Here is a 26,693-nt window from a genome sequence, read left to right on the forward strand (position 1 = left end):
ATGAATGAGGATGGGAAGAGCAGCCAGTCACAAGGAATGGCTCATCCCAAGGCCTGACAGGGAAGACCTAGTGAGACCTGGTAAGAGGGCAGATAAGATTATGACACAGAGTTGCAGACTATTTGTAGCTTGGACAGTCAGTCAGAGACAGTTGAAGGCAGTGCTCTTCCAGATTTCCTCTGACTCAAACCCTTAGGCTGCCTCCAAGTCTAGCTTGCCGTGAACATCATCTCACGTGGTCCTCGGGGCTCTGCGGGGACCACTTCCCTCGCTGTTTGGCAGATGAGCCAGCGGAGCGGCCTTGAGGCCTGTGTTCCCCTCTTGTGAAACCTGAGCCAGGTTTCTCTGCTGGCCTGTTATTGTCTCTTCTTCGTCTCTACAACCAGAAGGGGCATGGCGATTGGATAGAAAGGAACTAGATCATGATTTTGAAAAAGTTAGAGGCCTCAGTTTATTCTTTTGAAAAGAAAAAAGGTAGAGTTGTGTTAGAGACCTCCATTCTAACTCTACTACTCTGCAATTCTTCAATTTGTTAACTATCAAAATGCCATCTAATAGGAGCTACAAAATCATTTATTCCTAAAGAATACTCTGTTGAATGGTTGACTTAATATTTGACCCAAATAGGCAAACATACTAATGGAGGTTTTATTGTGTGTCAGACACCATGGTAATTAAGCTAGAACCTTAACATCTTATCCAGGGTAATCTACATACAGTCTAGTGAGATAGATAGTCCCCTAAATTTAACAACAAAGAAAAAATTGAGAGATGGGTAAACTAATCAAATTCCATGTACATAGAAACAGCATTCTTAGTTTGGTTGTTTGCAATGGCGTTGGCTTTATCCTGTGAGTGGCACTGCAGCAGTGAAAATGGTACACACTCTGTGAAGATACTCAGTGTGGTGCCGTGTTGTGACTCTTCTGCTCTGACCCGAAATGGGAGCCTTCAATGTCCCAGGCTTGGCTGTCTCAGCTCAGGGAAGGAACAGTACCTCAGTCCTCAAAATACTGATCCCAGTGCATTTGCTCGTATTGGGCATGCAGGCAAAGTTTAATTATTCATTGACTGTCTTGAGAATCGAATCCAGGAATGAAGACGAGAACAAGGAAGTGAATGCCTAAGTGTGTGCAATCTGCATTCCTCCAGAGAAGAAAAGGAGAAGTGTTTTGCATGAAACGGCTGTCAGAGCAGCAGGCAGAGCCCTCCTGACTATTTTTTCCTTCACTGTGACATCTCTCCATTTGTGATTTCCTCTGATTTGCTCCATGCTCAGCCTGAGCCTCCGCTACTCTTGCATGATTTCAGCTCCATCCAGTATTTCCTGTTACCGTTTGACTGCCATCTAGACCGGGAGAGTAGCCTCTCCAAGAGAGACCCAGCAGCAAGGAGAGAGATGGCTCTCTGAGCAGTTCGCCTGCCCTCCTCCCCAAAAGCCTGCTGCGCTCCCGCCATCCTGCTGACAGGAGACAATTTCGCATGACTGCGATTCTAATTCACTCCCTTTTCAACGTACTGAACGGATGCCAGATCTCGTTAGGAGTTTTTGAAAAAGCCTTGAGTTTTTGCTAATGTGTAACTATAATAATAGATTTTTATAAGGAGAAGGGATGAAGGAAGAGGTACTTAAAAAACAGATAATTACACCTGACTGGGACGCGGAGGACCCAGGTTCAAAACCCCGAGGTCGCCAGATTGAGCACAGGCTCGCCAGATTGAGCACAGGCTCACCAGCTTGAGCACAGGTTCACTGACTTGAGCATGGGATCATAGACATGACCCCATGGTCACTGGCTTGAGCAAGGGGTCACTCAGTCTGCTGGAGTCCCCCGGTTGAGGCACATATGAGAAAGCAGTCAATGAACAACTAAGATGCCTCAACAAAGAATTGATGCTTCTCATCTCTCTCCCTTCCTATCTGTTCCTATCTGTCCCTCTCTCTGACTCTGTTTCTTTCAAAAATAATAATAATAGTAACAATTATAAGCTTTGGGAAATCATTCCCCTTGTTGTATAATTTTCTCTGGAAATTTATACCTGTGCAGATCTGTTTGTTCTGGTGATAGCCATTAAAGTAGCAAAGCTGCCTGACCAGGCGGTGGCACAGTGGATAGAGCGTCAGACGGGGATGTGGAGGACCCAGGTTTGAGACCCCAAGGTTGCCATCTGGTTTAAGCAAAGCTCACCAGCTTGGACCCAAGATTGCTGGCTTGAGCAAGGGGTTACTCGGTCTGCTGTAGCCCCACAGTCAAGGCACATATGAGAAAGCAATCAATGAACAACTAAGGTGTTGCAATGAAAAACTAATGATTGATGCTTCTCATCTTTCTCCGTTCCTGTCTGTTTGTCCCTGTCTATCTCTGTCTCTGTAAAAAAAAATAAAGTAGCAAAGCCATCTTGTACCCTGTCCCCATTTCCCTGACAAAAGAGCCAAGGTCCTCCTGGTCCAATGGCAGGTCTTTGGGATGCACTCACAGGTCAGGACTGCATCTAGAGCCCAGAAAGCTGCTAACCATGGGAAAGCATGAAGAGAGAGAAGCCGCAGCAAGGTGCTAGGATGGTGTTTCCAGTGTTTCTTCTTCATTCCCATCACCAGCCCCACTTTGGCTGCCTCCATAGAAATAGCTTTATATCATCATCTCTCTCTTTATAATCACTGTCTACTATCCTCATGCCCACTGTATCGCCAACATCAAATCTCCTACACCACTACTACAACTAGCTTAGACCATCTGCTGCTTCCGGCTTCCCTGACCCCTCAAGATGGGGTTAAGTACCAAGTGTTTAGTAATGAAGACAATAGCATCAATAATCACTGGCTTGAATCACTTCTTACTCTGGGCCAGGCACTCTGTACTAAAGGCTTCATGCGAATTATCTCAACACCGATCATATGATCATTGCCTGTTTTCTTTTCCATCTCTCTCATGTGGTATAAGGGCAAGGACTGTGTCTTAGCATAGTTACTCAGTAGTGTGGAGTGGATGAGTGACCTGTTAGCAGTCTTACGATAGCCATCACCTCAAACATTGGCAGCATCATTTTTCAGGCATGGTAGTCATCTCCTTCCCTGTGTCACTGTTACTGAGATCAGACTGACTTAGCTGTCATTGTCTTATTGTGCAACCAGCAGCAGCCTGCAAAGTGCAACTCCAACCCCATCCGTATATATAAATTTGCAGAAAAATAATGGATGTGTTAGGAAATCCAGGCGTGAAAGCGCAGAGTTGCCATCTGAGTTTTGAAGTGGGCATAAGGGATGGAAGAGAAGAAGAGCAGAGGAGAGAAGGGCATGGAGTTGGTGGAATACTGGGCTGACTCCCAAAACAGCCCAGCCTTGCCAGGGTTAAACGTGGGGTGCGAGACGTGTAGAAGCAGGAACCCGCTCGGACTATCTGCTCTGCGAGGACCATACTGCACCTTCAGCTTCTCCTCCAGGTAACTCCACCCCTTCCCAGGACCATTGTTTCCCAAATATTTGCACGGCCTGGAGCCTGCCTACTGGAGCCTACCCTCACCTACCCAGGAAGTAATTTCATGGCGATATATTGCCTTCCTCCCTCCTTCCCTTCCCTTCCCTTCCCTTCCCTTCCCTTCCCTTCCCTTCCCTTCCCTTCCCTTCCCTTCCCTTCTCCCCTCCCCTCCCCTCCCCTCCCCTCCCCTCCCCTCCCCTCCCCTCCCCTCCTTCCCTCCCTATCTGTAACTCTGGAAAACTAACATCATTGAGACCTTACCCTGCTGGTTGCTGGGCTAATTCCTTTCATATACATCAGTGTTCTCACTGCTTCTTAGGAAGCCCACATTGTAAGTATCATTAGTCTGACTGTGCAGAGGAGAAAAACTGAGGCTCAGAGTGATGAAGGAATTTACCCAAGGTAATGCCAGTCACAAAGCAGCAGTTTGACCTCACAGCTGCTGTTCCTGACATCTCTCCATTCCCTCACCCTGCATCTCCTAAAAACATTAAATTTTTCACTATAAAGCATCCATTGCTTTTCAAACGCAAGCAAATTAGTTTTCTTAATATTAGCGTAAGGTTGGGGAACTCAAAATCCAGTCAGATTCCTTAGCCACAGCTGTCCCAGGTATATTTATGTTAGGTTGTTAAGGTCGGCTTAGAGCCCTGACCTATGTCCAAGGGCTCTGCCTTTCTCGAAACAGCTGAATAATCCACTAGCAAATTCCTTTTACTACCAGTCCCCATCTTGACTTTGTATTTTAAGAAAGGTGGTTTCAAGGACCAGCTTAATTTTTTGGAAGCCAGATGTAAAATTTTCATTGCCCAAGGATTTTTGGAGATACTACATCTACATGCACTACAAAGGGAAGACATAGCTTTCAGTATAAGGTCTAAGCATTTCCCTCCACCTCTAACCTTCTGGACAACCTTTGGGACCCTCCTGAAGTGGTAGCTGGGGAAAGGAGAGCCATTAGCTGCTCAAATGAGACCCAACTTGGAGTAATTAAAGGCAATGTTTTAATCATTATAGAGACAAATCCTCAAAGCAGCACCAGTTCCTCTGTTGGTACAAGAGTTTGCATCCATGAAGACCGCTGAGCCCCAAGTGTCAGTGGGCCCACGAACAATTTGTGAGAATGGTGATGACGTTTCTGGACTTCCACTTGAAACATGAGTCTTAACTTCCTTTAAAAAGCCCCAAAATACCTGGCTCTGGCTGAGCCTAGACAATGAAAACACTTTTACGTCCAGAAGAAAGCTGCTATTTTTGCAAACTGAATTTGATTTCATAGTGCTATCTAGACACAGCAAAGAATTCAGTTCTCCCCATAGAACTTTTCCATTCAGTACAAAGGTAGGATATTCTTTAAAAGAATAGAAGACTATATAAGGAAGGAATATATCTAATATTTATAAAGCACCCAGTCAACGGGCAGGATGTAATTATGTATGTATTATCTAGATCTGAGCTATTCAGTACAGTAGCTGCTAGCCACATGTGGCTATTTAAATTGAATTTAATTATAACTAAAGATTAAAAGTGTATTTCATCAGTCACACTAGCCATACAATAGCCCCAGTGTAGCTACCGGCTGCTGTATTGGACACTGCAAATGGAGAACTTTGCATCATCACAGAAAATTCAATTGGATAGCACAGCTCTTGGGGGCATCATTTATTAGCACCATCGTTTCTATTCCCCAATCTCAACTCCTCCTCCCCATCCTCCTTGTTTCTTAATTCTGAAACCGGTTTTCCTATCTCTGTCTTTCTGCCAACAAGTAGGCAAGTGGCTGTTTACTCTTGGCTCAAAGTGATAGCATAAACTCCCACATACTCCAGAAGGAATTAGTCTTCATTAGTATGTGTCTTCCTTGTTGAATCACTCACCAAGGGAAGGCACATGCATTCAAATGTCTGGAATCACTAGGTGCCTTTAATAGTACCTACCTTGGTGCAGTTACAAATCACTTAAGTTAATCCATTTCTCCTGAGCTTTCTAAATGGATAATTGAATCCATTCTTTTGCTACATGAGTCTGAGCTCTGAGTTGAGATCTAGAAGCTGGGTGTCCTCCCTGCTCCACTCTTACTCCACCCCAGGCTAGAAGGGCTGTATATCCTGACTCAACTTTGAGCTTCAGGAAGGCAGGGCCGTGTATTCATCTTCCTAGCTCCAGTGCCCAGCTAACACAGCATGTGGAAAAGTGCCCAGTGAATGTGTGTTAAATTAATTAATCAATTACATAATCGATCAAGGTGACTTCAGTTTTCCCAGTAGGAGTTTCACTTATTCCTGCAGAGAATTCATTCCCCAGCACAGTGATTAGCAAATTTGGCTGCATGTTCAAATTACCTGGGGAGCTCTTAGAACCTGACGCCAGGCCCCAGCCCAGCCAGTAGAACCCATACGCCTGATGGCGAGGCTTGGGGGCATCAGGCGGGGGGGGGGGGGGGGGGGGGGTTGTAGTTTGTACAATCCCCCCCCCCCCCCCCGATCGCACTGTGCAGTCAGGGCGGAGAACCTCTGAGGGTGTCTGAGCAGGCAGCCTTAAGTACACTTGCTTCTTTCGTGTGCACCCCAAGTCCCGCCCCACCCGCTCTCGCTGTTGCTGCCCGGGCACCATGACTTTGATCTTCATAGTTACTGCCCTACTGAGTTACAGGACAGGGGTTTCCCTGCTGCTCCTAAAAGAGATCATGGGAAGATAAAACTCCCTGTGGAGGCCCTGGCCAGTTGGCTCAGCGGTAGAGCTTCGGCCTGGCGTGCGGGGGGACCGGTTCGATTCCCGGGCACATAGGAGAAGTGCCCATTTGCTTCTCCACCCCCGGGTTCGATTCCCAGGGCACATAGGAGAAGTGCCCATTTGCTTCTCCACCCCCCCCCCCCTTCCTCTCTGTCTCTCTCTTCCCCTCCCGCAGCCGAGGCTCCATTGGAGCAAAGATGGCCCGGGCGCTGGGGATGGCTCCTTGGCCTCTGCCCCAGGCGCTAGAGTGGCTCTGGTCACGGCAGAGCGATGCCCCGGAGGGGCAGAGCATCACCCCCTGGTGGGCAAAGCATCGCCCCTGGTGGGCGTGCCGGGTGGATCCCAGTTGGGCGCATGCGGGAGTCTGTCTGTCTCTCCCCGTTTCCAGCTTCAGAAAAATACAAAAAAAACAAAAAACAAAACTCCCTGTGGAAGCTCGACTATAATATCTTTTTTTTTTTTTTTTTTATAATTTTATTTTTTAATGGGGTGACATCAATAAATCAGGATACATATATTCAAAGATAACAAGTCCAGGTTATCTTGTCGTTCAATTATATTGCATACCCACCACCCAAAGTCAGATTGTCCTCTGTCACCTTCTATCTTGTTTTCTTTGTGCCCCTCCCCACCCCCTATCCCTCTCCCATTCCCCCCTCCCCCCCATAACCACCACACTCTTATCAATGTCTCTTAGTTTCACTATTATGTCCCACCTACGTATGGAATAATACAGTTCCTGTTTTTTTTCTGATTTAGTTATTTCGCTTCGTATCATGTTATCAAGATCCCACCATTTTGCTGTAAATGTTCCGATGTCATCATTTCTTATGGCTGAGTAGTATTCCATAGTGTATATGTGCCACATCTTCTTTATCCAGTCATCTATTGATGGGCTTTTTGGTTGTTTCCATGTCCTGGCCACTGTGAACAATGCTGCAATAAACATGGGGCTGCATGTGTCTTTACGTATCAATGTTTCTGAGTTTTGGGGATATATATCCAGTAGAGGGATTGCTGGGTCATAAGGTAGTTCTATTTTCAGTTTTTTGAGGAACCACCATACTTTCTTCCATAATGGTTGTACTACTTTACATTCCCACCAACAGTGTATGAGGGTTCCTTTTTCTCCACAGCCTCTCCAACATTTGCTATTACCTGACTTGCTAATAACAGCTAATCGGACAGGTGTGAGGTGGTATCTCATTGCCGTTTTGATTTGCATTTCTCTAATAGCTAAAGAAGATGAGCATCTTTTCATATATCTGTTGGCCATTTGTATTTCTTCCTGGGAGAAGTGTCTATTCATATCCTCTTCCCATTTTTTTATTGGATTGTTTGTTTGTTTGTTTGTTTGTTGTTGAGTTTTATGAGTTCTTTGTATATTTTGGATATTAGGCCCTTATCTGAGCTGTTGTTTGAAAATATCATTTCCCATTTAGTTGGCTTTCTGTTTATTTTGTTATCAGTTTCCCTTGCTGAGCAAAAACTTCTTAGTCTGATGTAGTCCCATTCATTAATTTTTGCCTTCACTTCTCTTGCCATTGGAGTCAAATTCATAAAATGCTCTTTAAAACCCAGGTCCATGAGTTGAGTACCTATGTCTTCTTCTATGTACTTAATTGTTTCAGGTCTTATGTTTAGATCTTTGATCCATTTTGAGTTAATTTTTGTACAGGGGGAGAGACTGTAGTCCAGTTTCATTCTTTTGCATGTGGCTTTCCAGTTTTCCCAGCACCATTTATTGAAGAGGCTTTCTTTTCTCCATTGTGTGTTGTTGGCCCCTTTATCAAAAATTATTTGACTATATATATATGTGGTTTTATTTCTGGACTTTCTATTCTGTTCCATTGGTCTGAGTGTCTATTTTTCTGCCAATACCATGCTGTTTTGATTGTCATGGCCCTATAATAGAGTTTGAAGTCAGGTATTGTTATGCCCCCAGCTTCATTCTTTTTCTTTAGGATTGCTTTGGCTATTCGGGGTTTTTTATAGTTCCATATAAATCTGATGATTTTTTGCTCTATTTCTTTAAAAAATGTCATTGGAAGTTTGATGGGAATTGCATTAAATTTGTATATTGCTTTGGGTAATATAGCCATCTTGATTATATTTATTCTTCCTAGCCAAGAACAAGGTATATTCTTCCATCTCATTATATCTTTTTCGATTTCCCTTAACAATGGTTTATAGTTTTCATTATATAAGTCCTTTACATTCTTTGTTATGTTTATTCCTAAGTATTTTATTTTTTTTGTTGCAATCCTGAAGGGGATTATTCTTTTGAGTTCCTTCTCAGTTGTTTCATTGTTGGCATATAGAAAGGCTATTGACTTCTGTATGTTAATTTTGTATCCTGCGACCTTACTGTATTGGCTTATTGTTTCTAGTAGTCTTTTTGTGGATTCTTTGGGGTTTTCGATGTATAGGATCATATCATCAGCAAAAAGTGATACCTTTACTTCTTCTTTTCCGATATGGATGCCTTTTATTTCTTTGTCTTGTCTGATTGCTCTGGCTAGAACCTCTAGTACCACATTAAATAAGAGTGGAGAGAGTGGACAACCCTGTCTTGTTCCTGATTTAAGGGGGAAAGCCTTCAGTTTAGTGCCATTTAATATGATGTTAGCTGATGGTTTATCATATATGGCCTTTATCATGTTGAGATATTTTCCTTCTATACCCATTTTGTTGAGAGTCTTAAACATAAAATTGTGTTGTATTTTATCGAAAACCTTTTCTGCGTCTATTGATAAGATCATGTGGTTTTTGTTCTTTGTTTTGTTGATATGGTGTATTACATTAACCGTTTTACGTATGGTGAACCATCCTTGAGATTCTGGGATGAATCCCACTTGATCATGATGTATTACTTTTTAATATGTTGTTGTATTCGATTTGCTAGTATTTTGTTTAGTATTTTAGCATCTGTATTCATTAGAGATATTGGTCTGTAGTTTTCTTTTTTTGTGCCATCCTTGCCTGGTTTTGGTATGAGGGTTATGTTGGCCTCATAAAATGTGTTTGGAAGTATTGCTTCTTCTTCAATTTTTTGGAAGACTTTGAGTAGAATAGGAACCAAGTCTTCTATGAATGTTTGATAAAATTCGCTGGTATAGCCGTCAGGGCCTGGACTTTTATTTTTGGGGAGGTTTTTAATGGTTTTTTCTATTTCTTCTCTACTGATAGGTCTGTTTAGGGTTTCTGCTTCTTCTTGACTCAGTCTAGGAAGGTTGTATTTTTCTAGGAATTTATCCATTTCTTCTAGGTTGTTGAATTTAGTGGCATAAAGTTTTTCATAGTATTCTACAATAATTCTTTGTATATCTATGGTGTCCGTGGTGATTTCTCCTCTTTCATTATGGATTTTGTTTATATGAGTTCTTTCTCTTTTTTCCTTGGTAAGTCTTGCCAAGGGTTTGTCAATTTTGTTGATCTTTTCAAAGAACCAGCTCCTTGTTCTATTAATTTTTTCCATAGTTTTTCTGTTCTCTAATTCATTTATTTCTGCTCTGATTTTTATTATCTCCTTTCTTCGGCTGGTTTTGGGTTGTCTTTGTTCTTCTTTTTCTAGTTCCTTAAGGTGGGAAGTTAAGTGGTTCACTTGGGCTCTCTCTTGTTTGTTCATATATGCCTGAAGCGATATGAACTTCCCTCTTATCACTGCTTTTGCTGCATCCCATAGATTCTGATATGTCGTATTGTCATTTTCGTTAGTCTGTATATATCTTTTGATCTCTGCACTTATTTCTTCTTTGACCCATTCATTTTTTAAAAGTATGTTGTTTAGTTTCCACATTTTTGTGGGATTTTTTTCCTCTTTTTTGCAGTTGAATTCTAGTTTCAAGGCTTTATGATCAGAAAATATGCTTGGTACAACTTCAATTTTTCTGAATTTTCTGATGTTGTTTTTCTGGCCCAACATATGGTCAGTTCTTGAGAATGATCCATGTACACTGGAGAAAAATGTATACTCAGTCACTTTGGGATGAAATGTCCTGTAGATGTCTATCATATCCAGGTGCTCTAGTGTTTTGTTTAAGGCCACTATGTCTTTGTTGATTCTCTGTTTGGATGACCGATCTAGAGCCGTCAGCGGTGTATTGAGGTCTCCAAGTAAGATTGTATTTTTGTCAGTTTTTGTTTTAAGATCAATAAGTAGCTGTCTTATATATTTTGGTGCTCCTTGGTTTGGTGCATATATATTAAGAATTGTTATGTCTTCTTGATTCAGTGTCCCCTTAGCCATTATGAAATGGCCATTTTTGTCTCTGAGTACTTTTCCAGTCTTGTAGTCAGCATTATCCGATATGAGTATTGCTACACCTGCTTTTTTTTGGATGTTATTTGCTTGGAGTATTGTTTTCCAGCCTTTCACTTTGAATTTGTTTTTATCCTTGTTACTTAGATGAGTTTCCTGTAGGCAGCATACAGTTGGATTTTCTTTTTTAATCCATTCTGCTACTCTGTGCCTTTTTATTGGTGAGTTTAATCCATTTACATTTAGTGTAATTATTGATACTTGTGAGTTCCCTATTGCCATTTTATATCTTGCTTTCTGTTAGTTTTGTTTCTTCTTTGATCCTTCTCTTTCGTTTTTCTATCTTTTGTTTTTATTTGGTTGTATTCCATACATCTTTCCTCTGTTGCTATCTTTTTTATCTCATGTGCTTCTGTGGTGGTTTTTTCAATGGTGGTTACCTTTGAGTAATGAAAAGGGTCCCTACCCTGTTCATTGTAGCGAACTATTTTGTGAGTACTTTTGCACTCCATTGTCCTTTGCTACTGTTAATCTCCATCTTCTCCCCCTCTTTCTTTTTGTTGTTGTCACAGTTTAAATTTGGTTTTATTGTGTTCTTCTTGGAGCTTTTACTTGTGGCTCTGTTTTTTTTTTGTTCTTTGTATCTGATTGGAGAACCCCCTTTAGTAATTCCTGGAGTGGGGGTTTTCTGATGATAAATTCCCTCATCTTTTTTGTATCTGTGAATGTTTTTATTTCTCCTTCGTATTTGAAGGATAGCTTTGATGGGTATAGTATTCGTGGCTGAAAGTTCCTCTCTTTCAGGACTTTAAATATTGAGGTCCACTCTCTTCTAGCTTGTAGAGTTTCTGCTGAGAAATCTGATGATAGTCTAATGGGCCTTCCTTTATATGTTGTATTCTTCTTTTCCCTGGCTGCCTTGAGAATTTTTTCTTTGCTGTTGGTTTGTGTCAATTTCATTATGGTAGGTTTGTTGGGGTTAAGAAAACTTGGAGTTCTGTTTGCTTCTTGAACTTGAGGCTTTAGTTCTTTCCACAGGCTTGGGAAGTTCTCATCTATTATTTGTTTGAGTATGTTCTCCATTCCATTTTCTCTCTCTTCTCCCTCTGATATACCTATTATTCTTATGTTATTCTTTTTGATGGAGTCAGATAATTCTTGTAGGGCTATCTCATTTTTTTTAATTTTTGAGTCTCTTTCTTCTTCTCTCTGTTGTGCCTCAAGTTGCTTGTCTTCTATTTCACTAATCCTCTCTTCTATCTGACCTGTTCTATTAGCTAAGCTTGTTACTTCGTTTTTCAGCTCGTGAATTGAGTTTTTCATCTCTGTTTGATTTGTTTTTATAGTTTCAATTTCCTTGGACATATATTCTTTGTGTTCATTGAGTTGTTTTCTGAGCTCCCTAAATTGCCTTTCTGTGTTTTCTTGTATATCTCGGAGGATTTTTAGGATTTCTATCTTGAATTCTCTGTCATTTAGCTCCAAGGTTTCCAATATATTAAATTTTTTCTCCATAGATTTTTCCTCATCTAGCTGTGTTACCTCTCTTTCTTTTGTATCCATGATATTCGATTTTCTCTTCCTTAATGGCATCTGAGGGTGGTTTTGTTGATAGTATTAATGAGATTTAATAAAGAATAAAAAGTTAAAAAAAATAAAAAAATAAAAAATTGAAAAGAGTTGTTTTTTTAAAAAAAATTAATAATGAAATAAAGAAAAATAAAATAAAATAAAAATTTTTAAAAAAAGGAAATTATTTCCCCCCTCCTTTTTTCCTCTCCTCTCCTCTCCCCTCTTTCTTGAGAAAATCTTGTGGTGGACTGTGAATTATAACAAACAATGCCTGTGATGGAGGGCCTAAATTGGGGAAAAGTAATAAAGGGGCAAAAAAAAAAAACAAAAAAAAAAGAAGAAAAAAAAAGAAAAAAGAAAAAAAAGAGCGTGTGGACCCACAAAAAGCAAATAAGGAAAAAATTTGGGTCAAGAATAAAATGATTTGCTTTTAGGTTTTGGTTGTCTAAGAGTTATGATGAGAGGAATAAGAGGAAAACGGAAAAATGGGGGGACAAATTAAAAAATTACTATTGTATTTAGTGGAACAAGAACTAGATAATATGGAGAGCCAGGGATGGGAGCACTGCTAGTGAGTTAAAAAGGTGAAGTAAAAACCCCCCAAAATGCCACAAACATAGGTTTGAGTCCCAGATAAGATAATTTGTTTGTTATTGAGGTTTGAATGAGAGGAGATGTAAAGGAGAAGGGAAGAAACTAATATAGAGGGAGAAAAGAAAGAGAGAGAGAGAGAAAAAAAAGGGAACCACTAAAAGAAGAAAAAAGAAAGGAGAGAGAGAGAGAGAGAGAGAGTTAAGGGTTTTGGAGTGCAGCCCTCATAGAGAGAAAGGAAGAGAAGAGAAAAGATAATGGGAGATGTAACACTTATGGGTAGTGTAGTTCAAGGAGAGGAGAGAGTAAGACCGGTAGAGAGTTAATCGGCCAAATTGGAGGAGGAAAAAAAAAGTATCAAGAATGAAGATAAGAGAAACAAACGAACAAATATAATAAAATGGGATAGGTTATAAAGTCTGCAGATTATTCTTGATTTTGAGAGGTTATCTTCTTGCTTTTTCTTTTCTCTCCCTCTTCCTGGTCGGTGACTCTGTACCCCGGGTTCTGCCCCTTTGGCACGCTCAGGTAGAGGTTTGCAGTTGATAAGTCTCTATGGCAATGTCATGTATTGTGCTTTAGTCTCGTTGGCAGTCGAAGCTCATTGGCATTTATAGACTCCGACAGTGAGAGAGTCTGTGTTCCTGGAGCCTTTCTCCTAGTCTTTCCTTCCTCAATTAGTAGCCTGATAATCCAGCTATGGGGTTGCTGCTGCCTCTGCCTGGATAGTAAGAGGCTCAAAGAGCTGGCAACTCCCCACTCTATTTCCACTCAGCACAGGGCTCTGGGTAAGGCTCAGTCAGTCAGAGCTGCTAGCATAATCAGGCGGGCTTTCCGCCCACTCAAAGACCTCTGGCTCTGCCACTCTGTCCGGTAACACAAGCGGGCGCCCACTTCGGGGCGCTTGGAGGAAACTCTCACTCACTGTCTGTGACCAGGATATCCGGCCAGCAGTCTCACACTCTGAGTGAAACCCCCAACCGCAGGGAAAAGTTGCAGCGTTGGAATTGAGTCTCGCTCCGTCCCCGTGCGCGGCTTTTGCAAGGCACTGGGGCGGCTCGAGATTCCGCTTTGGCCCACACAAAGGCCCCTGACTCTGCCCCTCTGTGCGATAACACGGGCGCGCACTGCCGAGGCACTCGGAGGAATCGCTCACTCCTTATCTGCGCGCGCACACCAGGATATGAGGCCGGCCGCGGTTCCCTCTGAGTGAAACACCCTCCAGCACGGAAAATCTCCACCGTTGGAATTAGTTCTCACTCCCTCCCGTGCGTGGCTTTCCCAGGGCGCTGGGGCTGCCCAGAGACTCTGCCCTCGGCCCACAGAAAGGCCTCTGACCCTGCCTCTCCGTGGGGCAACACGGGCACCCACTCTCGGGGCCTAGGAAGAAATTCTCGCCCACTAACTGCGCACCGACCAGGAGACCGGGTAAAATGGCCGCTCCGCTTGTCTTTCTTTGTTTGGGTTTGGCGCGAGTGTTAGCTTGTATTGCCCGGGTTGCCACAGGATCAGATTTTCCTCGGCTTGGATCTGTGTGCCACAGCCTGGTTCGGCCGTTTGTGCCGCGGCGGCCTGGATCTATTCACCCCCTTTGCCCGCCTCAGTTTCTATATTCACAGTTACCAGAGAAAGCCGCCCTGTTTAGGTTAGTGAGGAAGGCGGAGCATTTCTTACTCCCTATTTCCTTCAGGGTTTGGTTATATATTTAGGCAATTTTTCACTCAATCATACCTTTGGGTGTATTGCGAAGCATCTGGAAGCTCCAAGTATAGGTTTTTCTGTTTCTGGTTGAAGATCTTGTTGAGTTTTGGGGGAGATTTATCGGTATCGCTTCCTACCCCGCCATTACTCTGACGTCATCTCGACTATAATATCTTAACGAAGACTCGGGCTAGAACTGTGTTGAAACAAAACAAGAGAATCTCCATCCTTTAAATCCTTCCTGGAAATTTAAGTTGTGAGTGAAGTTTGATGTCATGTTGATTTCTAAAAAGCGGAATACAAAGCTGTGTGCATGCTATTAAATATGGAAACTATAACAAAAAGAATGCTGGGGGTAAAAGAACTAAAACTCTCATAATAATTGTAGATAAAGCAGGAGTCGGGGATGTGGAAAACATAGGGAATGGACTCTGGGTCCTGCCTGTGAGGATCAGCTGGGAGACAGTGTCCGAGTGGGAGGGAATCTTCGCACTGGTCGGATGACGTGTGCTGAGTGTTACTGAAGGTCGCCTATGTAGGGGGGAAGAGCTCTGAGAAATGACTGAGCCAGGGTCAGCACACAAGGGTCACCCCAAGCACCAGGGACAAAAGGGATGCATGGAAGGTGATGATCGGGCAGGACTGCAGCCAGAACTGAGATGGGAGGGATAAGACGGCATCAAGACTGGACAGAGGGGTTCAGACTGAGGCCGAGAAGTGTTGGGCTTCCTTTTACACAGTGCCTGGCTTGTGCTCCCAGGCCGAGGTGGTATCTGTTACATAGTGTTAGTTTTCTAACATTCATCCTCTTTCTTTTTGCAAACATTACATAATAATAATCTTCTAACATTAAAAACTGTGTCTGCATTGCCAAAATGAGCCAAAAGCAATAGGATGAAAAGATACTAATAATAACTACTATTTATTGAGCACCTACTGTGTGCCAAACACCAAGCAAGACGTTGCACCCACATCTCAGTTAATCCTCTCAGATGATCTCATTATCCCCTTCCCCACTTTAACCATGAAGAGACAGGGGCTAATTCACTTGCCCAGGGCCACACAGCCAGCACATGACCCAGCCAGGATTCAGTCTGTTTCTGTGTGATGTCAAAGAGATGCATTTGTGCGCGTGCCCAGACCAGGCTCCATCCGGATTTACGAGAGCGCCTCATCCCAGCTCCATACCACACCAAAGGCCACCTCTTCTGTCACCACGAGAGTGACAGGCTCACACCAACACTGGTTATCCTCACGCGTTTTCATTATGTGGTGGGGGTTTTTATGAGACTCTACCACGGGCTGTTTTTCAAATTTATTTAATTCATCCATCATGCTCTGCAGCCATTTGCTTTTTTATATTGGACAGATGTAATGAGATTTTGGACACTAAAAAATGTTTTTATTAAAAGTTATGACCCAGAGCTAGTATGTAGGGACCGCGCCATAAATCCCTAGAAATGTGTGGATTTATAAAGGATGTAGTGACATAACCTTAACCTTTTAGGCCACTTCATAGATTACAGGATCACTTAAACTAATATTGTCTCACCACCTCTCCCCACCTCTGGCCAAATAATAATAATAGTAATAATAATAATTTATGTGGTTATCTGATGTGGTCGTTCTTCCTCTCCTCTTAGCCACAGTTGACTCTGGGTGAGCCAATGCCGTGGAAGCAGGTGGCTGATGATAGAATCAGCTGCTGGTGGGCCTGAGACCCTGCTGTGGTGGGCGCATCAGTTACCCGTCTCCGCTTCGCTGCCTTGTAGCTGGGTTTGCACAACAGAAAGTCACGTTTGCTACAGAAACGCAAAAGGGTGAAAGTGATTCCTGACAAATGAGTATTATGAGGTTTCCAGTTGAGGATTTCTCCACCCACCAACTACCAAAAGACAGCTCTCCTTAAAATTAGGAAATGCTACAGTTATTTCTGTTTATGCATAATAGCCCATTTTAATGTCAATATCAGATTTATATTAATGTTATACTGCTTGGAAATTATCCAGTGAATAATTAGCTTGTGATATAAACCAAAACATTGTCATCCATCTATATATATCTTTATATATATATGTATAGATAGATATTATATATTATTAATAGCATATACTATTGTTGTGACTTTGTTAAATTAACATTTATCAAGTTGAGCTCTGGGGCAGCAGATGGTGGGCCACAATTCAACAAAGACCACAAGGGAATTGAAATGGAGAAGCTGATTACTCACAGGTCCTGGAGGAGGGCCACGTGGGGAAGCAAGGCCGGGTGTGGGCGACAGAGTGGACCTAGGGCGCGTGCCGCGTGCCTGTATCAGGGGCTGTGGATGAAGTGCCTGGCGTTCCTGGGCTAAGCCTGAATTGGGCAATTCAAACCAAAAAAAAAAAATAGGTGGGTTTTGGTAATATTTAAAGGGATCTTCTCTAAGGAGTGAGAAGGGGAAGGAAGACCCTGGGAGCTGGGGGAGGCTGTTTACCACAAGAGTCCTATCAGGCCTGCAAACTGTTGTCCAGGGCAGGCCTCGCCGGAGGCGCTGGTGTCAGTTTGAGGCCCCTGCAGGCCTCTTGGCCATGTGAAATGAAGGCTGAGACAGCAGTATTTTGAAGTAGTTTAGTGAAACGCTTGAATATTATAAACAACAAAATAAAAACTTAAAACAATTAGACAGCCAGCTGATTTAAAACATGCATTGTTTCATATATTTGGGGCACTGCTGTGTCCACATCCTCTGTTAGCTACTGAGCGTTCAGATGTCATTACAGCATGGTCCCTGCTTCCGGGAGCTCCCCATGTGGTCAGCACAGATGACTGGCTGCTATTCTCAGAGGAGCGTTTTCAACTCCGAAGATCATTGAGAGATTCATGGAAGAGATGGCCTTTCAGCTGAGTTTGAGAAATTGGATGAACTTTGAGCTTGCAGGGATGAGGGGACAGAGTGCATAAAGGCACTTAGGAAACTAGCTGTTTACAAGCTACTGCAGAGACCTAAGTTTGCCCAGTGCAGATAACATTTTTTTCTTTTAAAACAAAAATCTCAAGGGTAAACATTGTGCTCTTATCTGGTGCCACTGTTGAGACTGGCTGGAGAATGACTGTAATTTCAGGAAGATGAACTTTAAACTTACAAAGTTACTGTTGCTGTATGTCCAAATCAGGCCCATGTTTGATCATCTGCTTATGTTGGGAACATATTCCAGGGTGTTCACAGTATGTTGGCCACAGCTTCCGCCCACTGGGCCATAATCCATAGATACCATCATTGTAAAACTCATTAACCCATGTCACTTGTGTGTCGTTCACTTCATCCTCATTCATCACCCCTTGCACTTTCAGAATGGCCACGTGATTGAGGATTTTGAAGAACGGTTTGCTGCGGCCACCCCGGTAAGAAGGAGAGGGCCTGTCTGTGAACTGTTTCATGTCATTGCTCCATCATTCATTTCATGCTCGTAAGTCGTGTCTTGTGGTTACAGAACAGAAACCTGCCGATGGACTTTGATGAGATTTTTGAGGCAACAAAGGTAAGGCCTCCAAAGCTCTTGTTAAGTGAAGGGTGTTCTGTTCATCCTCGTGCGTTCCGTATTGTCTCCATCCAGCTTGTGTGAGTGGCAGGCGCTCTGCTCTGCTCTGTTCTGATGCACCCAGGAGGACTACTGGTGGGCCCTGCGAGAAGGACAGATAGTAACAGTGGTAGGCGTGTGTGCGTGCACGCGTGTGTGTGAAAGAGGGTGTGTGGGAGGAAGTGACACTTCATTTCATTCAACAGATACTTTCTGAGCTCCTAACATGTCCCAGGCATTCTGATAAATGACTGGAGATGTTGTGGAGAGGAAGCTCATAGGATAATGTAGTGCAACACTGCATGGCACAGGACAGGATAGGATAAGGTAGGGGAGGGTGCAAGGGGAGGGTAAGGGAGGATAGCCTAGCGCAGTGTAGTGTAACAGTATGGTGGGGATGTAGACACAGAATATACTAAGTGCACCATTGCTCATAAAACACAGGTAAAGTGACTGTTCAGTCAGCATACCCTGGAATAAAGGTACTGGTTTACAACCAGTGTTTATACGGATTGGCTGATATATAGGCCAAGGAATATGATCACCCCTGAGACTTCTAGGGGTTTTTAACCTTGGCTGCATATTAGAATCACCAGCAGAGCTTTTAAAGTTTGAGGTACTAGGCTGTACTTCGAACCAGCTAATTCGGAATCTCTAGGGGTATGAACAAGGCATCGATATCCCTCTCCCCCCCCCCAATGATTTCAGTGCATCCAAGGTTGAGGACTACTCAACCTTGGATGTTACAAAAGCTGTTCGGAGCAGTGTAGTCGGGTGCAAACTGAGTTACGAAACATTTCCTGGCGGAGCGGGGGGAGCCCTCTAATTTGTGTCCTGAGGGAGGAGTGAAAAGGCAGTGGTGAAGGAAGAGTGTTCTAGGCAGAAGAAAAGGCATGTGCAAAGGCCCTGAGGTGGCCCTTCCTTTTATAACTCTCAAGCCTCTGCTCTGTGGCACTGCCAGATTATGTTTATAGGCCTGTCTTTCTATCAAATTGCCAGCTGGTGAGAATAGGAACAGGAATGTGCCTTATTCTTCTCTGTTTCCCCTGTTCTTGGCACAGTAGTTGATGTACAGTAGGGGCTCCATCACTTTTCCTCAATGAAGGAGCTCCTGATGCCAAAACACAGGTAGTGGCTCTGTGAGAATGTGATTTGGGGGTCAGTCAAGGACATCTCAGCCTTCATCAGCAGTATGTTCAGAATTTCTCTACAGGAGGGGCCGAGGAGTCTAGTTGCAGTGGTCTAGTCGAACGAAGGATCTGGAGACAAACCTTGCAGCAGCAGTTGTATAACACTTCAGATATTCTTGTGACAACAATACTTGTTCATGTCAAAGAATGGCTGGGGAGGGGCTGGTCTGACAAAGATAATGAGGGTCTCCCTCATCAATAGCCTGACCACCCCCCCTCCACCTCACTGGCCTCAGCAGCATCCAGTGTCACTGTGTTTACCCCAAAAATGCCCGGGGCCTAAGAAGGGGCAGAATCTATCATCAACAGCCGCGTCTCTCTTTACCTGAAGACATCTGAAGTACTAGCAATGGAAAGGCAAGTAGGCACCTTAAGCCGGCCTTCCAGGTGAGTTCTTCAGATGGATGTGAATCGTGGCAGACCTTTGAGGAACTCAACTTCCGGTTAGAGAATACAGTGAGTACAGTGAAGCTGGACTTCCACCAGGTAGGAAGGCTAACCAATGCTCTGGTTAGCCTTGTTAATCAGAGATGCTGCTTGGCCTATGAGTCAAGTTTAGCTTCTTTTAGCTAACTGATCAGAGGCAAGGCACTTACCTCTTGGTCTCAGTTGGCTCATCTGCAGAATATAGATAGTGAGAGAGACAACAGAGCTGATAACTCCACCGGGCTCAGTGAGTGTGCTACACAATGACAATGTCAAGTGTGCTGTAAACTGTAAAGTGTTTTACAAATGTGGGTGTTTATTTTTATTCTCTTCTGGCCCTTACATGATCAATTATGACAGTCTTATTCAATGGAACATGGCTTATTGGTTTCCAAATGAAAGTCCCAAAGTTAACATGGGCAGGGAAGTTGTTAAAAATGACATTATTCCAGATTCTCAATCACATATGGTTAGTAGAATTATTTTTGTTATGTCCTAAGAATCCATTTTATCCTCTACAATTTCATTTAACTCAAGGTCCTGTGTACACCGAGAGTCCAGCGGAATGAAGTGACAGTCTGTGGTTTGTGCCTCTGCCTGTTCTTCCTGTTCACTGTTGACTGGGAGTCATCAGGCAGGACAAAAGTCTGGCTCTCGAGAAGGGAGGTTGTTTCAAAAGTTGTGTTTAAGGAGAAAATTAGCCAGTAAATTATACCGATGATGTTAGAAAAAGTGTGCCGCAAGGTCCACACATTTGAAATGTAAATTGTGTTACTTAATTACTAACTTCATTTCAATATTTTCCTACCACTGAGAAGTGGTCGACCATTTAAAAAGCATTGAGTTTCACTGTGGGGAAGCCCGAAAGCTTCATTTGAATTAAATTGAATTATTACTTATGTGAATTTGGGAGAGAGTCCAAAAGATGGGCATGGTTTCACCAAATAACATAAAATATTGGAAACAATGAAACAAAGAAGTATTGAGGGTCTGGCCAGCTTTGGGAGAGCGCCCTGCCTGCTGGCCCCCGCATTACCATCTCGACTCTGGACTGCTATCCTCTGGGACAGAATCAAGTTAGTCCAGAGCTGGCAGAAAAGACTGAAATGCACCACGTCCCACCACAGCTTGCCCCCCCCCCACTTTGCTGGTCTCCTCTCCTGCTTCTCTCTGCACCCTCACACTCACTGATTACACCAAGCTGCTTAGAAGCCCCCTGCTCAGACAGTTTCAGGCCTCTCTCTTTTTTGTTCCTGCCTTTCCCTCTGCCTGCATTGCCCCTCCTCTTCTTGGTTGCCTGGCTGACTGCTTCTCCTCAGGATTCAGATCAGGGCTGTTTCCTTGAGAAAAACCTCATTAAGCATCTTTGCCAAAAGCTGGCTGGGTCCTTTCTAGGTCTCGTATAACACCCTTGGAGACCTGTTTTGCCATTCCTGCCATATGACCTTGAAATTATCTCTCCCTATAGATCAGGGGTCGGGAAACTTTTTGGCTGAGAGAGCCATGAATACCACATATTTTAAAATGTAATTTTGTGCCTGACCAGGTGGTGGCGCAGTGGATAGAGCATCGGTCTGGGATGTGGAAGACCCAGGTTCTAGACCCTGAGGTCACCAGCTTGAGTGCGGGCTTATCTGGTTTGAGCAAAGCTCACCAGCTTGGACCCAAGGTCGCTGGCTCGAGCAAGGGGTTACTCAGTCTGCTGAAGACCCGCGGTCAAGGCACATATGAGAAAGCAATCAATGAACAGCTAAGGTGTTGCAATGCGCAACGAAAAACTAATGATTGATGCTTCTCATTCATCTCTCCGTTCCTGTCTGTCTCTGTCTATCTCTCTCTCTAACTCTCTCTCTGTCTCTGTAAAAAATAAATAAATAAATAAAATGTAATTTTGTGAGAGCCATACAACGACCTGTGTATGTTACACATTATTCAATAAAATTTTGGTGTTGTCCAGGAAGACAGCTGTGATTGGCTCCAGCCACCTGCAACCATGAACATGAGCGGTAGAAAATGAATGGATTTTAATACATGAGAATGTTTTATATTTTTAACGTCATTACTTTTTCTATTAAAGATTTGTCTGCGAGCCAGATGCCACCATCAAAAGAACCACATCTGGCTCGCAAGCCATAGGTTCCCGACCCCTGCTATAGATTGTCCGCACCAAACTATAAGCTTCCTGCAGGCAGGACCCTCGCACTTATTATTATATTCCCAGCACCTAACCATCGCTCACTCAGCGTGTATAGAAAAAGCATTGCATCATTGGGAAGGAAATTAATATGTGCAGGACTCTGCTTTATGCCTGGCACCATTATCCCATCTAAATGCTTAAAGAAAAGAGAGGAAAGTGAGTTAGCCTGGCTAAGCTTCTTTCAACCAAAAGAGCCTTTTACACCTTTCAATCCAGGCTTAGCCAAACTTCAAAGGAAGTCCTGCCATTAATATTGTCGGTAAGTCTGCAAAGGAGACGTTGTCATCTCCATGTTTCAGGTGGGGAAACTAGAGCACTGTGGAGTGGCAGAACCCAGACATAACCCCAGGCGGGAGAACCTTGTCCACCTGCCAGAGCTCACTCCCTGCTCAGTAGGAGGGAAGATTTCTTTCCTCTTGTAAATTGTAGAGAGATCCGGAATTCAAGTGCAGGGGTCCTGCGTGATAGGCAGGCAGGCTCTCTCTGTCCTTTCTATTGTGTGGTGTTTTTAAGTTCTTTCTTAAAATCCAAAGAGAAGAGAGTGTTTTTTCATCCGTGGGCAGGTTCACACAAAGCATATGATTACATACTTTAAGTCAGGCCTTTGGAATGCTGGCCATGGACTCCCTTTGTCTCTGAAGCTTGGAAAGTGTGCAGATTCATTTCTAAATATATCTCAAAAGGTTTCTTCCATGTCTATGGCTGGTGTCGCTCAGACACTCCTGCATGATGGATGGGAATAGAGATAATATGATGTCTCTACAGTGATGGCACTCCTAGGAGTGATTAATAGTGTATACGCTAAACTGTTTTTGATGCCCTTCCTCTTATTAAATAGTATGTTTTCTTTCCTCCGACTACATTTTTTATTTTCAAGACAGACTCTTTCAGGGACTGTCATGTGACCACATGCTCTTACCTGCAGAAAATTTAAGTCTTAGCCTGGGTGACCTTGAGGTCACCTCTAGGAGGCTCAGTTTATTCATCAGTAAAAATGGGGATGATGATTCCTAGTGCTCAGGATTGCTGTTACTGTGAGCATTTATGGAGAAGTGGCGGGAAGTCATGTCTTACTATCCTGAGCATGTGGATGGAGTTTGTAAGTGTGGATACACTCATGAAAGAAAGGCCAGCGACGGGGCTGCCTTCTTGCTTTTGTCTTCCAGAGAAGAGGGCAGTGCTGGCATTGATGGTAAATGCATGGGATGTCGTATTAGTACTGCTTATGGGGGTGGCCAAGCCCGAGTCTCCTGGACTGAGCCGGATAAACAGCCGGACACACTGAAGCAAGGACTGATGCTGGCCGCATCCCAGATGTTGCCTTTAGGATCATGAGTATAGTAATGACCAACTGGGCTCTTCGTTGACATAGGCATGTTGAAAAAGAGCAATGTTTGTCCTCATAGAATACTGTTTTTCAAGCAGGGCCCAGCAACTGTAGCATTCCTTGTGGTTACATCATTATTTTTATGTCTTTTCAGGCTGTGACCCAACTAGAACTTTTTGGGGATATGTCCACCCCTCCTGATATAACCTCTCCCCCTGTAAGTATGCACTGCCCTGCCTTCCCTCCCTTCCTTTCCCTTCCTTTCCTTTCCTTTCCTTTCCTTTCCTTTCCTTTCCTTTCCTTTCCTTCCCTTCCCTTCCCTTCCCTTCCCTTCCCTTCCCTTCCCTTCCCTTCCCTCTCTTCCTCACCTCTCCCTTCCTCTCCCCTCTCCTCTTCTCTCTCTTCCTTTTCTCTCCTCTCCTCTCCTCTTCCCTTTTCCTCCCCTCCACTCCCCTCCCCTCCCTTCCCTTTCCTTTCCCCCTTCTCCTCCCCTCTCCTTCCCATCTTCAGTCTCACAGTGACAAGAATATGGGCTAATAGGTATTAGAGATCTGCTGGTGGATTTCAACTCCAACTCCTTCAAGCTGTGTGATTTAGGCAAAATAAGTAATAATTCTAAATCTCAATTTCCTAGGCTATTTTTAAAAAGGGATTATGGTACAGGTTTCTGTTCTGAGAAATAAGTAAGACTATGCATTAGCAATGACAGGTCACCTGGGCACTGGCTATTATGCTGGGCAGTGGAGAGGGACATGGACGGGACATGGCCACTGCCTGCAAGCAGGACATGGTCCAGGCTATGAACATGGGCCAGAAACTCACAAGACAACAAACACGATGGGGCATTTGCCAGCACCTGCCTGGAACCCACACTGCCAGTGGCCAGCCATTAATGGAACCATCTCCTTTCTCACCCCCTTCTGCGCTTTCTTCTCTTCTTTCCCTATTAACCATCCTTCCTCTCTCCCTCTTGTTTCTTTTCTCCTGTCTTCCCATCTGCCTGCTAGCTGTATTGAGCTGCTCACAAATCTTTGGATTCCCAGCTCCAGGTTCAATCAGGGGGTCTCCATCATTGCTTGCATGGAGACAGTTTACAGGAAACCCCCATTTGAAAATGAAAAGAAGAAAGAAAGATAGTAAAACCAAAACCAAACAGAGACCCAGTGCTTTGAGAACTGGATACATTTAAAGGCCACCCTGTAGCCACTGCAAACAGCAGAGCCAGCCAAGACGGCCCTCCAGCTCTTCCCCCGCACCCACTCCTCAGGGTGGAGAGCAGTCGGCCGCAGCTGCACCGCTGAAGCTGCTGGGAGCGGCAGCTCCCCTGGGCGCTGTGTGGTTGTGCAAACTGAGGGATGGTGCTGTGGTTCGTTGGCGAGGTGCACCTCTCAGAGAAAAGGCTGTAACCTCACCACTGAGGACAGATGGCACAAGACCCTGCTGCCTACAGCTGCCGCCAGGAAATCTAGGCACAGCTGTTCTGTTCCCTATACCTGATGTCCAGAACAGCCGTGAAGGAGGGACAGAGCTGCTGTCCCCAGGGAAGCTGGGCAGCTCCAGCAGGTCTCACACCCTCCTCCATCCTGGGGCAGAACAGCTGCGTCTGGGGCACTGGAGTCTCAGAACCCTGGGGCTATGGAGCGAGCAGGGCCTGAAGAGATTTTCTAACTTTATTCCCTTCATTTTACAGATGAGCAAACTGAGTCCCAGAGAGGGCATGTGACTCACCCTAGGTCACACGGGGGAAAGAAGAATGACATAAGTTTAAAAGTGTTTCATGCAGCATCTCAGGGCTGTGTTTCTGGCCCTGCACCCAAGTGCAGTCCAAATGGGTATTTAATTATCCTCAGAACAATGCCATTCTTCCCACAAGCTGCTAGTCTAAAAATGGCCTTGTCTGATTGCCATCGTTTCAGGATTAATTGCTTGCCCGACTCTACCCCAAAGGGGGAAAATAAGAATATTATGTCACCAAGTTGACATACTCCCTAGGCAAAGGGCCTCTGTACACAGGTGAGGACCTTTGAAAAGAAATGGCACATGATGTCTTTGATTCAGTACCCCTCGCCTTACCCAGCAGTTCATGCAGCAGACCCTTCTGGAATTCCAGTATGGGCCAGGCACTGTCGGGTTTACAGCTCAGGCGTTTTTTTTTTAAATCATCTTCCTGAAATATTTACTTCTTCTTACTAGTGAAGATTCAGGTGTATTCAGGCACCAGAATACAAGAACCACAGCTCTAGTTGCTAAGCGTTTTCTTCATTTAGTCAACTGTTCATTGACTGTTTCTTAAGTGACAAGCCCTGGGCTGGATACATGGTAGGTCCAGAGTGGGTATTGAATGGACTGTGTCTAAAGAGTGAAAGCCAGATGCTATGTAATAATTTGACAGCCTAAGAGCACCCCCAAGAGATAGCGGCTTAAACTAAGTAGTTGTGATACTGGCCTTCATGTGCTGAGCTCTACTGTCTGCCTCAGTTGGATCCTAAGTGATTTGAATGCATGATCTCATTTAATCCTCACAGCAGCTCTAGAAGCAAGTATCATATTGCCCATTTTAGAGAGAATTTGTGTAACCAGCTCATGGTTTGCGCACCTCCTGAAGTCTCTGGCTTCTGCAGCATCCGCCTCCCTCCCCCCAAACACACACACACACACACACACACACACACACACACACACACACACATTTCCTGCACCTGCAGCCTCCCATCCTCGGTGATCACTGAGCCAGGTCTCCCAGGAGCCTCACACACCCTCTGCCTCTCTCCGACAGACTCCTGCAACTCCAGGTGATGCCTTTATCCCGTCTTCATCTCAGACACTCCCAGCGAGTGCAGACATGTTTGGCTCTGTACCTTTCGGCACTACTGCTGTACCCTCAGGTGAGCCCTCTTCCACCTGCTTCCCTTCCTTTGGAGAACGGGTTGGCTGAACCAGCTTCCGGTTTATGCCAGAGCAGCTGTGGAACCATCGTTCTGTGCTTGGAACTCTTCAGGTCACACTGAGAAGCTGCTCTGGGGCTTGGGGGGAGGGGTGGCACTGTTTACAAAGGTCTGGTATGCTGCTGGCTGGAATTCGGTGACATCTTTCACCTGGATTGTTCAGGATTTCAGCTTCCTCAGGTGTGTAGCTTTAGGGAGCTTTGTGCACACACCATCGTGCAAATCAGTGCAAGTCCATTTCTTGTCTGTCTTAGCCAGAGGCGGAAAAGTCAGTCAGTTCTCCAAAGACTTCTTGAGATCTGACTGATAGATGTGATCTGCCTCATTGGTGGAGATTCAAGGAGGGGGAGGTTTCCCATATGAGAAACCTAAGGGAGAGAGCAATCTGCTAACAGTGAATTGGCAAGCTAATGGGGCTTTCGTGATTTAGAAAGTATTTGTTCTGTCTCCAAATATCCTTTAAAATGTATGTAGTACTTTTACAACAAGGTAAAAATATACAGAAACAGTATTGCAGGTGAGTTAGAAGTCAGTGGGATCGCCAGGCATCTTGTTTCCATGGCACCGGGCACTCCCTGTAGCCGTCCACACTCCTGGGCCACAGCTAAAGGCGGTATTGGATCTGCTTTTCTACAGGCAAGGGAGACTTAAAGACTTTTTTGCTTTCTTTAACTACATATTTGGAGATGGTAGCTTCATCTTTCTTTTTCTACT

The 26,693-nt window shown here is 44.1% G+C and overlaps 1 protein-coding gene across 2 annotated transcripts in view; it reads left to right on the forward strand.

Moving 5' to 3' along the window:
- DAB1 (DAB adaptor protein 1) overlaps window positions 1–26,693 on the forward strand; it is a 320,452-nt gene that overhangs the window by 263,651 nt on the left and 30,108 nt on the right. For both annotated transcript variants that reach the window (XM_066269076.1, XM_066269077.1), the window contains 4 exons: window positions 17,668–17,718; window positions 17,808–17,855; window positions 23,189–23,251; window positions 25,811–25,919. In XM_066269076.1, coding sequence (XP_066125173.1) covers window positions 17,668–17,718; window positions 17,808–17,855; window positions 23,189–23,251; window positions 25,811–25,919 — 271 coding nt within the window. The remainder of the gene's footprint in view (window positions 1–17,667; window positions 17,719–17,807; window positions 17,856–23,188; window positions 23,252–25,810; window positions 25,920–26,693) is intronic.

Source organism: Saccopteryx bilineata, chromosome 3 (assembly GCF_036850765.1).
Source record: "Saccopteryx bilineata isolate mSacBil1 chromosome 3, mSacBil1_pri_phased_curated, whole genome shotgun sequence".
Lineage (NCBI taxonomy): Eukaryota > Metazoa > Chordata > Mammalia > Chiroptera > Emballonuridae > Saccopteryx > Saccopteryx bilineata.